This window comes from Mastigoproctus giganteus, chromosome 7 (assembly GCF_048544385.1).
Source record: "Mastigoproctus giganteus isolate SK-2022 chromosome 7, ASM4854438v1, whole genome shotgun sequence".
NCBI classification, from domain to species: domain Eukaryota; kingdom Metazoa; phylum Arthropoda; class Arachnida; order Uropygi; family Thelyphonidae; genus Mastigoproctus; species Mastigoproctus giganteus.
The window spans coordinates 223,329,962-223,344,357 of NC_143581.1; the positions used below are offsets into that span (position 1 = coordinate 223,329,962).

The 14,396-nt window shown below is 35.0% G+C and overlaps 1 protein-coding gene across 1 annotated transcript in view; it reads left to right on the plus strand.

The window, feature by feature from the left end:
* LOC150083721 (enkurin domain-containing protein 1-like) overlaps window positions 1–14,396 on the plus strand; it is a 43,412-nt gene that overhangs the window by 15,541 nt on the left and 13,475 nt on the right. Inside the window, exons 3-4 of the mRNA XM_090378583.1 lie at window positions 1,013–1,170; window positions 8,761–8,964. Coding sequence (XP_090234709.1) covers window positions 1,013–1,170; window positions 8,761–8,964 — 362 coding nt within the window. The remainder of the gene's footprint in view (window positions 1–1,012; window positions 1,171–8,760; window positions 8,965–14,396) is intronic.

Below are 14,396 nucleotides of genomic sequence, written 5' to 3' on the forward strand. Positions count from 1 at the left end.
AGTTAAATTAAATTTCGGTATGATTTCCTCTCCCCATAATAACTATGCTAACCTCTTGGTGCGAAGCAGTATCACATGTACTATTAAATTTTATTCAACATTTAATTTATTTTACTAGTTTAATTTTTTTTCACTAATTTAATTTATTTTACCCACCATAAAATGATGGGGAGAAATGCAGTAAATGGAAAAAAAAGCTAATTGAATTTTTGAGAAACTGAAAATTTATTCTAGTTTTTATTAAAATTATCATATTTTATTGCCATTATTGTTCAGAATGCTTAATTTGTTATTCGGAGTTCATCATAGTTTTCATTAGCAAGGCAGCTTGTAAAGGTGGAGCACCCTCCTTTCTGCATCAGAAAATAGGATCTTCCCCTCTAATACTCTATAAACCCTTGGTTTGTTTATTTAAATTAATGTAGTATTAGCCACATAGTGCAAAGAAGCCACAGGCTTTTGCTGCATTGGCCAAAAAAAAGTAGATAAGAAATCATGTGCTTTCTCCTCACACAGGTAACTATCCAGTTGACCTTTGAATTTCTTCAAACTGTCAGCCAAAACTACCCTGTGAAGGCAACTTGATCCAGCAGTCAACAATTCACTGGCTGAGTGAAAACTCCTACAATCCAGGCTAAACCTCTTCCTCTGTAAATTGAATTTATGGCCCCTAGTTTGGAATTCTTTATAACAGTGAAAATTCCACCTTGAAGGCAACTTTTTGAACTTGGGGGATTTCACTTTATTTTGAGTAATCTTTTTTGGTGATATTATGATAACCTTGTACTACCAAATAAGGTTGATCACTCTGAGGATGTTAGAATGCAGTTTCTCTAATGGTGGATTTATACATTATTGTTAAAATAGTAATAAAATAAGTTTTATACCCAAAGAAGCCAAGAATTCATTCTCTCTTATTCAACCTGGAAATTGACTCATTTCAGAAATAGAAATCTTACTGTATTCAATTAATATCTATGAACAAGTTTAAAAAATGTTTCAAATTTTTTAGAGCCAGTCATTAAGGATCATACAAAAGAGAATATCAAAAGGTTAAAAGAGATTCAAGCCAAGTGCAAACAGAAAGAAGAACAGAAGAAACCTGTTAAAGTGGTATGGAAATCAGAAAAGTATCGTACTGTGCCTTCTAAAGTTTCAGCTGTGTTCCAGGTAAATGAAAATGTTTTATAAGTTCAGGTTTATTATAGTTTAATTTCCTGTTTGACATAGCATGATGGAAAAGTTGGAGCTAGGCATTTATTATGACATATTTTGTCTCCTCACCTACAATCTGTGTGTGTGTGCGTGTGTGTGTTTAGAAAATCTTGCTATCAATCATTACTTTCATTGTATCGTTCAATTAAACATTATGTGATTGATAAATAAATTATCTAACAATCACCTCTGTTAAATGATTGTTCCCCTCAATGACTTTTTTGTGTGTGGGGGGGAGATTTCTTTCACACTCTTATTAAATGAACACCCTTCACCCCTACCAACGATCAGCCTTTTGAAAGCATGTTTACTCTCTTTTAAGCAACCACTGTTTCAAATTTTCCTGTAGTCAAATTTCGCTTCTTGTTTACTTTGTTTATGAATTTTTTCTATAAAAAATAAAACAAAGCAGATGCTGTTGTACAGGAAAGGGAATGTCATATGGGAATGGCATATTTATCATTTCTAACAACTAATTTGAAAAGTACATATTTTAGAGACTGATTTTGATAAGTGATGTTTAAGTATACTATGTTAAGATTTAAATATGTTAATATTAGTAATTGCAAATGATGCAAGAAAGTAAGCTTATAAATCATCAAACTCCCCCCCCCGCCACCTGTCTATCCTTTTCAATAATTTGTGTAGTATTCCTTGAATTTATTCAAACTACCGCTTCAACTACCGAAACAAACTACCGAAAGACAAACTTCCTCACATCTATCCTGCAACCATCCCTCCTCAGTTTGAATTTATGTCCCCTCGTGTGTAGCCTGAGAAGAAAAGGAAGAATGCCATTGGCAGTGACCTTGGTCAATCCCTATGTCATTCAAAGCCTTAAATGCCTCACAGGTGCCTGGTCTCTGAATGCTGCAGTGTGCAGTACCAAAGCCTTTCTTGGTAAGACCACCCTTTTGTTCATTTCACTAATCTCATTGCCCTTTTCTGTGCCCATTCCAGCAGATCTACATCTTTCCTAAAACGAGGCCTCTGGAGCTATATGCACTACCCAAGGTGCAGCCTTAGTACTACATATAGCTCCAGGTGCATTGCATTTTTAAATTGGGATAATAACATCCTTATTCCTGTTAACAAAGTTCCTGTATATCATTGGCAAATCCCATGAGCTGTCCTGGCAGCCTTTCTGAATTGGTCAGAGAAATTCAACTGCACAATTACCCTGAGATCTTTTTTGTTATCCATTACCCTGAGTGTACTACCACATAGTTGGAACATTACTCTGGGATTACTGTTACCACCCACGAGCAGTACCTTTCGTTTGTTAAGCTGGAGTAATATTTTTGTACTAGGATTACCAGTCACACTCACAATGAAGTATTTAAAAAACTAACAGAAATAACTTTTTTGGTGGTAATTTATTGAAATGTGAAAACAGCATGTAGCTGTCATCCACTGTTCGTGAATAATGAAGATTTCTAATTCATTAGGAACTTTTAAGACACACACACACTGCAAAACATAGATTTTACAATTACTGATTTTTGTTTTCTGAAAAATTACTTATGCTTTCATCAGTAATATCCCTTAGGAATTTCAGTTTCTTCCACTGAATTGGTCTCAAGTGATAATGTCAAAAGCCAACACAATTTTTCCCTTAAGGAAATGAAAACCTTTTCCTTTACCCTGTAATTTTCTTGAAAATATCTCATACAAAAATGTTTGGTCACTTTTTTTTAAATATTTTGCATCTACAGTCTTTATGGTGCTTTTGACCAGAACAACAACTTTCAGTCAGATTGAAATTTGTTATTGTTGTCATAATATGGCCATAGATTATGAAAGTTCTTTAAAAAATAACTTTTTCTCTATAAGTACAGTATTTTATTCTTCAATTCAGCATAGTATCATTTTCATTTACTATTTAACTGCTGTCTCTAGTTTCTGTTCACTTGTATTACAAAAATTGTTTGTTTATTATATGGAACATATAGGTTTTAGTATTTATGACTGACATGCCCTTTATCCAAAAATGTTATTTCTTTATTTGCTCCAAACTGTCTTAAGTCATTAGGACATGGGCATCATGAGGTGCCAAATGCATTCTGTTGGGATTTTGCTTGTGCATCATATCACAGTTGTCTCAGGCGCCTCCATAGCCAGGTGGGAAGGAGCAGCAGTGTGTAGCACACGCTTCTTGATTAGACCGGGGTTCGAGCCCGTGACCACCAAATACGGACGATGCGGAATGGTCAGGGAATGACCACCGCATATCCCAGAACAATATGGCCTTAGTTGCTAATGCTCCTAAAAACCAAATAACAAACAAACACAGCTGTCTCAGATTGGATAGTAGTGAATCTATGCCACAAACAGCTCCTTATATCTTGTCCTACAGATGCTGAATCAGATTGAGATCTGTGAAAGAGCAGGCCAATTAAGTATGGTAAAGTCACCCTAACACTCCAAAACCATTCCTGAACAATTTGTGCCTTATATGCATGGCAAATTATCCAGCAAGAAGTAACCATTATTAGATAGTTCAAACTGTGAGCATGGAGGCAAACGCCAGGTTGGCAACAGTGGTCAAGTGGGCTTTGGAATTCTGATATTGATATGCTGGTATTGGAGGACCTGACATATACCAGAGACAATCCCCATGCTATCGAACTTCACCACTAACCTGTATTGTTAACATCTAACATGATAGGCCCATTGATTCATGTTGTTGCCACCATATCATAGTCTGGCCATCACTGCAATCCCATTTAATGCATTTTTTTGACCAGGATTTTAGGCAGATGTCGATATAAATTTTTAAAAGTGTTGGTGACATGCAACAACCTTGTAATAAGCCTTTTGAAGTGTGGAATTCAGATGACAAAGCTGATCCCACTTTAATTCTGCATCTATTATTCCTGTAAATTGCCTTAATAATGTTAATCAGTTGTCCATCAGTATTTACCTCTTTCAGTGCTTCCCATAAGAGTTTTCTTGCAACACTGTCATATGCCCTTTTAAGGTCAATGAAAATCATAAAGATTTTTTTTCCTTTTGATTGGCATTTTTCAAGGATCTGTTGTACTGTTGAGATATGGTCTATACATGACCTCCCGGCGGAAAAACCACTTTGTTCTTCTGATATCTCGATTGTGCTTCTAAATGGTTCCTGATCCATTTTCCAAGGATCTTTAACAGCGGGTTCAGGACGCATATTCCTCTGTAATTTGAGCAGCTTTTCCGATCGCCCTTCTTATAAATTGATGTAATATATCCTGTTATCATTTCTTTTGGTATTTCTTCTCCTCTCAGTATACTATTTAACAGTTTTTGTATCAGAACAGCCACTCCTCTTCCTCCATATTTCAGAAGTTCCATGTAAACTCCTTCAAGTCCAGATGATTTGCCATTCCTTCCTTCCTTAGTAGGAGTTCCACTTCCCTAACAGAAACTTTTAAGCCCGAGTCTTCTACACCAAAATCCTCCATCATCTTGAACTCTTCCCGGTCTTCTTTTAAAAGTCCATAGTACTCCATCCAGTCTTTCAAAGGTACTAACTGCAAACCAGTGTTGTGTTTATTCTGTTTGCTTGAAGCCCAATTTGCTATTAATAGTTGTACATTTCCTTTTCCATTCTTAATTTTTCGCTTCTACTACCAACCGATTGTCTGTTTTCTTCTTTTCAACATAAATGTTCCTATATGCATCATTCCTATCACCCAGCCATTTCTGATATGCAAGTTTCTTTTCCTCTACAACAGCTCTTACAGCTCTTGGCTCATCTTTTTTGCCTAGGATTTCATGAGCTATTTTTTTAACAGTATTTTTTAAATATTCGTAGATTTCTTCAGTATTACCTTTTATCTCTATGTTAATTGCAGCATCCAGTCTCTGGGTGAAGTTGTTTCTAATGCTGTCGTCCTGGAGTAGGTCAAAGTTAAATTGATCCACTTGTAGCATTTCTCCTTCCCTGCATTGTTGGTTGTCCACACATATTTTCTTAATCCAGTTCCACCTCAGTGTTGTTTTAACAAGAAAATGGTCAGATCCACATTCGGCTCCTCTATAAACTCTGACATCTTTCAATACATATGTCCCTGAATGTTTTGAAATAATGTAATCTATAACTGATCTAATTTGTCTTGTCTCCTGTGACCAAGTATATTTATGGATATCCTTGTGTTGGAAAAATGTGTTGTTTATTCTCAAGTCGAATTGTTCACAAAGATTGCATAGTCTATCTCCGTTGTCGTTCCTGTCTTTCTCTCCAAATCTTCCAATAACTTTGCTGTTCTGTTCTGTTCCTACTCTTGCATTGTAATCTTCCATGAGAGAGAGAGAGAGAGAGAGAGAGAGAGAGAGAGAGAGAGAGAGAGAGAGAGAGAGAGAGAGAGAGAGAGTGTGTGTGTGTGTATAGACTAGTAGATTAGAGTATAAATGGAGGAATGCTGACCACATTAGATGCATTTAAGTAAACCTCCTTATCCTTGCTAGAAAAATTCCTGTGTCTTGTCAGTGATATACAGGAATTTTTCTAGCAGGGATAAGAAGGTGATTATCCTTTTGTATGAGGCAATGGTCAGGCCATGCCTTGAGTACTGTATACAGGTCTGGAGGCTTCATTTTAGGAATGATGTAGAACTGCTGGAGTGAGTGCAGATTAGTGAATGGAACAAAGGGTTGCTTTTATAAAGAAAGGCTGAATTTTTTCAAATTACAGTGTCTGGAGACTAGGCACCTGCGAGGTGATCTGATTGAGGTGTATAAAGCCTTGAATGGTTTGAGCATGCTCAGTGCTGATAGGATTCTTCCTCTTGCTCAGAATAATTGCCTGAGAGGGCATAAATTCAAATTGAGGAAAGACAGTTGTAGGGTAGATGTGCGGAAGTTTGCCTTCAGCCAGCGTGTGGTCGATTGCTGGAACAAACTTCCATATGTCGTAGAAGTTGATAGCTTAAATAGATTCAAGGCAGAACTAGACAAACATCATTTGGAGCAAGTGGATGGGTGAAATTAGGTTTTATTGGCTGATGCTATAAAAGCTTGCTTTCTTGCATAATATGCCTTTACTAATTAGCATTAGTACTAAACATATGGTACTTAATGCTATAGATCCAATGATTTTAGCTTTGTCATCAAAGGTCAGGAGCCAAAACCAATGGAAATATAGCAAGAAGTAAGGCCTCTGTTTCTGATATGAAATATACGTAGTAAGAGTTTAATTGCCAGCCTCCCTCCTACACGGGTAACTTTAACCTATTCACACCTTCTCCCCTTCCCACACTTGGGTTATTTCAACATGTTATAAATACACCGAGAACTAATTTGCTAACTTCTTTGGTTCACCGATACAAATTGGCTGTCGTTTGCTCCCCTTCAGCCCATTTCACCAACTCCTGCTTGGCACTGCTTTAAGTTGTCCGCCTTTGTCAATATCATTTCGTCTGCATTTTTTGTTTTTAAATTCCTCTTGGACGGCTATTTTATTTTATTCCTTTCATTTAATCTTATCTTAATTTTTATTTTTTACCTTAGATTTTATCTGGTTTTCATTCCTTTCCTTGTTGGTCTCTGTCGGGCCGGCTATGAAATATATGTCAGCCTACGTTTTTCCCTCACTACATATTTTTCATATCAGAAACAGAGGCCTTGCTTCTTGCTATATTTCCATTGGTTTTGGCTGCAGACCCTTGATGAAGAAGTTAAAATCATTGGATCCATAACATTAAATACTATATGTATTTTTATTTACCTTTTATTTTACAGGTACCTATTTATTTTTTCCATTGCAAATGCATCTGATGTAGTCAGCATTCCTCAATTTATACTCTAATCTGCTTATCTATATTCCATTATAGTCATTGGGTATTTCTGCTATTACTGGCAGTGCCCCTTGTCCATAATCCACACCAATTTTTTAATTATCATTCTTTTCAAGCCTTTACTATTCACTACAGCTACTCGTTATTAATACATTATATATACACTGTGCTGCCACTTTATTAGGTACACCTACCTAGTAGCGTGTTGAGACTCCTTTAGCCTTCAAAACACCCTGAATAGGCATGGATTGAACAAGATGCTGAAAACGTTGTGCAGGAATGGAGTACCATGCAGACATGAGTGTGTCACGCAGTTCCTTGAGATTCGACAGAGGTGTAGGCCTGCAGCGAACAGCCCTTTCCAGCTCATCCCAAATATGTTCAATAGGATTGAGATCCGAACGATTGAGCCGGCCACTGCAGCAAAGAAAAGTCATTGTCATGTTCCTGGAACCATTCCATAGTGATTCGGGCTTTGTGCACCGGCGCATTATCTTGCTGGAAGTAACCATCTGACTAAGGATAAACTGTCAACATGAACGGATGCACTTGGTCAGCAACGATATTTAGGTATGATGTGGCATTCAGATGTGAATCTATGGGTATCAATGGACCCAATGTGTGCCAAGAAAATATTCCCCACACCATACTCTGCCCCCACCATCTTGCACAGTCGTCAGACATGACGGGTCCATGGATTCATGTTGTTTTCGCCAAATTGTGAGCCTTCCATCAACATGATGCACCAGGAACTTCGACTCGTCAGACCGTTTTCCAATCCTCGATAGTCCTGTGCTGGTGTTGCTGTGCCCACAGGAGGTGTGTGCTATCTTGTTCTTCATTGATAACAAAGGTACGCGATGTGGCCATCGGCTGTTGCAGCTCATTTGTGACAAAGTGTGACTAGTGGTCCATTGCGATATTTTGTTCTGCACACCAAGGTTGTATTCTGACGTCATGTGTGTCATTGTGGCCCGTCTGTTTGCTTGCACAATTTTAACCATCCTCCTCTGACCTCTCTCATCAACAAGCGAATTTCTTCCAGAGGAGTGCCATTGAGAGGATGTTTTCTGTTCATTGCACCATTCTCGATACACCCTTAAAACTGTGGCGCATGAAAAGTTCAGGAGAACTGCCGTTTCAGAGATGCTTTGTTCAGCACGTCTTGCACCTACTACCATGCCACGTTCGAAGTCCATTAGATCACTTCTTTTCCCCATTCTTGCTTTGGTTTGTATGCTTAACTGGTACTAGAAAGGTTGTTCTGCTGCAATTATATCCACAACTGTGGTCATGTGACTTGCAACGTTGTGGGAAAAACCATTTGTATGCACAGCAGGGGGTGTACCTAATAAAGTGGCAGCACAGTATGTATGTGTGTGTGTGTGTGTGTATATATATATATATATATATATATATATATATATATATATATAGCCTTGGATAAATTTCAGCTGGCTAGTGCTTAGAAAAGTGTATTTTCTTGATGCAGTAATCCAATTTTTTTCTAAGAATGAAAATATAGTTGGTTTAAATGCATTGTGTCACCATATTGGCTGCCACGTCTATAATGTGCCAATGTGAAACATTCTCATCTGAATCTTTAATTATATCATGTATAAAATGTTGAAGGATGTGTGCCAGTGGCATAATTTAATTAGAGGTGCAGTATTATTGAATAGAGATCTGAATAAAAAATCAATAAATTAATCAGTTTACAGTTGCTTAATCACTTTATTTCTTGTTTTTCATATTAATTCTACAGGAATCTAGTTTTGATCATTCTTTATCAAGTTGCAAATTGCCCTCCATCCCAAGTAAAGGAAATAGATCATCACCTGACTTTTATATTGGAACTCCTCCAAAATCAGATATAGTGACTTTGTCTCCAGAGAGTGAGGATAAGGAGTCTGAGATTAATAGCCCTGTGCATTCTCAGCTTGGCCTTAGGAGATCTAATAGTTCTGAGGTGAGAATCTCTCTCTCTCTCTCAATATTTTATGACCATTAATGCCATGTATTAATTGCCATCATTTTAAACATTATGGACTTTAAATAGCTGTTTAGTAGCAAGTGAATTTTTATTTTATGTTAATTACTTACAGATAATGATAAAGCTAGTAAACTCTTGAAAGAAAATTATGTTATAAAGTAAAATGAGTAGGGTAGATCAAAAAAACGCTAAATCAAATAATTAAATCGGCATGCTATAATTACTTTAAAGTAATTATATTGAGATAATTAAGATGATCTTAGTGCTGCATCAAAGTGAAAAGTCCTTATATTGAAAACTGAAAAGCAATCCAAATGCTCTATGGATTATTTGTATATCCAAATGCTGATTTGGAGGAAAAGTATTTCGGCTATATAAAACTGGATATTCTTGTCTTGTGGCTTATCACATATAATAAATGTGGAAGAAAACATGGCTATATGTAGATTTGAACTGATGGCCACAAGGACATTGTTAAAGGTGATCTGTCAAGCACCTGAGCATTCATTATGCAGACTGAATGGACCATCAGAATTCGAGGAAAGCACTAATATCCACTCTTGCTAAATATTTTAAAATTATACTATTTATCACCTGTACGAAGGACAATAATAAAGAATTCTTTGAATATGTAAGGGACTTGAGATATTTACTACAGGATAATTTTGGTAACATCATCGTTGGCCTTAAATATATAAATAAATAAATAAATGCTATTGGTTCGGATGATAGGTATCAAGAACTAGATGCTAGATGATTTTGTATTCAGTGAATACAAAATCATCTAGTTCTTGAAAATGGATTGGTAGAGAAATTGTCATACATCATATGGGGTGGGGGAGAGAAAGAGTAACTGATGAGTTTTATCCAGTGATTTGAAAGCAAGCAGAAGAACAAATTGCTAATCCACCATCTGTTATAATGTGTATGTCTCTGTACCCAGGTGAAGTCCCAATAGATTGGAGATGGGAAAATTTCTCTGCACAAAGGTAGCTTCAGGTATTTTAATGGATAATTATGATTATATTATATGTTTATGTAATCTCATTGTGATTATAACTAGATTATCTTTTTATGGGATCCGCGATAAGGTGTACTTGCTGAATTAGTTGGACAGAAAAAGAATTATATGAAAAACGGGAGTGGACTTTTTGAAGGGAAACCATATCTATCTAATCAGATAAGCTATTATGAGGTTGTCACAAAAGAACTGAATGCCAAAATTAATTTTTACATAGTATATTTGGATTTTAATAAGGCTGTCTTGCATCTTTTTTGGACATATTTTGTATAAATTCAAACAGTATACCATTGATGGGTAGGTACTACAATGGATAATAAAAGGTTGGTTGGGTTGATAGAGGCCAGTTATGGATTGGGATGGGACCAGAAATGGCTATTTCTCTGAGAGGACTGGAGTTTTGAATAGAGTTCCATGGTATTCAGGTGCCAGGACCCTTGTTTCAGATATTTGAAAATGACATTGCTGAAGGCATAACAAGTTTGCTGATGATGACACAAAAGTTGGTGGATGCTAAAATATAGTAATCATATGCTGCCTCAAAAAGACCTAGATAAATTATTATCTGGTCTAAAAAATGGCAGATAAAGACAATATTGGCAAATGTAATGTTCTGTGCTTCTGTAATAGTAACCCAAGATTATCTTTTCATTTTAATAGCAAACTTAGGTAGTTAATGATGAAAAAAACTTAGAAGTAATTGTGTAGTCCTGAGTAAAGTTCTTTTGACAATTGAGACAGGCCGCTAGAGAAACAATAGATTTTATCTGTAATTTTTAATAATTTTTTTTATAATAATTTTAATTTTTTAAATAATTTTACAGTAATTTTTTTAGTAGCTGCAAGGGATAGTTATATAACTTGTAATTAAGCTATGATTAGGCCACTTTTTATATATATATATATGAAAACCCCAAACATGAAAGGTATTTGAACCTATACTATTTAGTATCATGCATGAGTTGAAGGCTGAGAAGACTGAAGCTACTTATTCACATTAAACTCGAATTTCTATAGATTGTAGTTTTCAAAAAATACATGTGAAGGAAGGTTGTTCCCAAAAACAGAAGTTGAAAGAATAAAAGAGTGGAGGAATTACAGATGCCAATTCAGAAAAACCTGGAAGTATCTATAGAAAAGGAATGCAGCAGAAACATAAATCTGTGAGACAGACTTCAGTTTTCTGGATTGTAAGTCTCAAGACCAGACATTTGAGGTATTTAATAGCAAAGCATGATTAAATTAAATTTAGAGAATATCTTTTTTCTCTCAAAGGTAGAAGAACATGCTAACTTTGAAAGAAAAGCTGCAAAACATGCACTTAAATTGACAACAAAATGGTTATAAAGTAGCTGTAAGAAAACTTTTGTTTAGCTAATGAATTATTCAATGTTTAAATAAATTAGACCTAATCTCTTAGAACTAGAGCTTATGTAAATTTAACGAAATTTGAACAGACACATGGAGGAAGCAGGTTTTTTTTTTTTTCTCTTTATAGGCTGATACTGAATAAGCATCAATTCTAAAATTAGTTTGCACTTATCTTCGTAATTAATTGTTAAAGCAAGTTTAAAATTTGTGTGGGCTTTCTGTTGGACATGCACCAAACTTTTGGAATGTCAAAATACATATACAGGCAGTTCTCGCATTACGAGTTGCTGGGTTTACAAGTTTTTTTTTTTCCCCCCCAAATATCAAAAAAAACATTAATTGCAAAAAAAATGAATGTTAAACATTCATAAACACCGCATTCCAAACCACGTGCGTAGCTATCTACAATACAGTGTACCTCGATTTACAATATTAATCAGTTCGAGAGACACCATCATATCGTTAAAATACCGTAATGTGAACCCAATTACACATTGTTTTTTGGTAATTCATTTCAAGATCTTGGAAGTTGAAATTTTCGCTGTACAACTAAGCTATTTATCTCTCTAAAATGTCATTTTTAAGGTCACAAGCATGACCTTAAAGCCATATAAAAGGTCGTGAATGTGGTTCTCTAGTTACAAATTCAAATCATTAAAATGCACTACACTTTCATCGTTATTATATGTTCCATTATAAGAATCAATTTTAACGCCTTTGTGATATTTTTCTAAAGCACATTTCTGGAGGTCACAACCATAAAACAATAAAACAATTTGCACTTTCCGGTTTATTGGGTTTTCCTGTTACTGCAAGCAATTATAAATGGGTAGTAAACTTGATGTTATTGCATTTGCGAAAATACCAATAGCTGGAATTGTGTGGTGAAATGTGTTTCCCCTTTACTGAAATATTCAATCGTATAAAAAACAAATAAATTTTCAGAATCTTCTCTTCATTCCTTTTTTTTTTAAACTTCATAAACTTGTTACTCCAAGCGAATCATGTTAATTGTAATTTGTGTGTGCCGTTAAAAAATGCTTATGCATGCAATCGTGAAATTTATAATTAAAAGAGAAGATTATCTTGAAAACAAATGCCTCTTGAAACATTTCTGAAGACGACTCCTTGTGCAACAAGCCAACGAGTACCTAGCCAATAATGAGTGATCAACGAGTGTGCATTTAGTCAATGATGATGAAGAATAAATATTCTTTAACATTTGTAAGTCGTAAATAATTTCTCTATTATTATAATTTGCTTGATTTTACAGGTTACGTTTTCATTTCTTTCAATAAATCAATCATTGTTTAAATATAAACTAATTTCATTGTTGAGAACGTAACCCCTATTCCTAACCTTATGTCTATGGGAAATAAATTCCCGCTTTACAACCGCGCACTAGGAATGAATTAACTCGTAAAGTGGAGAACTACCTGTATATATAATGGTGACCTTAGAAAACTTAAGTGCATTTTCTTTGACTTGAGTTGATATGCCAGAATGAAAGGGAATAAAAATATTGTTAGATGCAATGCAGTGGTGAGGCTATGTAAATTTCAATCTCCACATAATCTCAGACCTTGGTCAACTTGGGTTATGATTTGATGAACATGTTAATTATCATTATGCTAATAAAAATAGATTCCTGGAGCCTCCAATTTTTTTAATATATGATTAAAAGGCATTGTTAATGAAAAATGAGTACATTTATTAATTAAATTTAATGTTTTATTGTTCCCAAGGCTCTCACAACCCAATTTAACAAATTTTATAGCAGTTGGCCAGGAAGCACAAATGCTGTGTCATATCCTTATTGATTTCTGTGACTGCACTGTAATTACTACTCTGTGGTCATAGTTTTATGAAATGCATAATACAGTTGTGCCCCTGTATCTGCTGATTCAGTTACCCGTGGTTAACCACCAAAAAAAAAACAAAAAAACATGTAGTACTCACGTGTCCAATACAATGCTTCCCTTTATATTTTACGATGTCGATTTTAAATTGAATAGCTTCCCTTTATATTTTACAATGATGCGTATGGTTTGGTCACCAATATTATAATGGTTCTTTAGAGATTTAACGGATGCACCGTTTTCAAACTTTTGAATAATTTGAAGTTTTTGTTTAATTTGAAAGCACAACTCTTGCGTTTTCCCATAATTTTTGTGATTTCTAAAAAATAGTTACTTTAAAAAAAAAAAAAAAAAATTCTGACATCCCTGACATAAATAACAAAACAAAATTTGTCCTTTTGCTGTGCAACGGAACACAACAATCAGCGCAATGCACTAAATCAAACTAAACATTCTCTTTTTTTTTTTTTCTTTTTCTTCTTTTTTTTTTTTTTTTTTTGAATGGTAGGTGTGAAGACAGTGGGGGTTGCAAGATAATAGGTACACTAATCTCCCAATGACGTCTTATAATGCCGGTTCTTGTTACTTATGTACGACTTGCAAAATATCTGTTTGTACCTATTCTAGTTATTACTTGAATTTTATGATTTCTGGTTGATTTTTTTTTTTTTTTTGAATTGAAGTGTTCTGGTAAATCGAGAGTCTGCTGTACTTTATTATTACCATATTTAATGTTGGTAATGTCTTACTGTGTGTTTAATTTATCAATTAAACTTTATTATACGTATGGATGTACAAGAAAATCACGTTATATACGGGGTCTGCAGGTGTTTGCTTATATCCATGGTTTCAGCCATCCACGGTAGGTCTTGGAATGAATCCCCCGCGGATACGGGGGATTACTATATATATATTTCATAAAATATATATTTAAAGTAATAATTTTACTCTTATGAGGTAGGCTGGTTCTGTGACCAGCTTACCTTATGTTCTTCTTAAAAACAACTGGGAAATTTAAAACAAAAATTGACATCACAAACTTTTAGGGAAAAAAAAACTATAAAGATTTGTGGAAATTCATTATAATTTGTAGAAACTGCAAATTTTTTACACTGTGTGAAAAATTCACTGCCCAGCCATGGCCTATATAAAAGAGA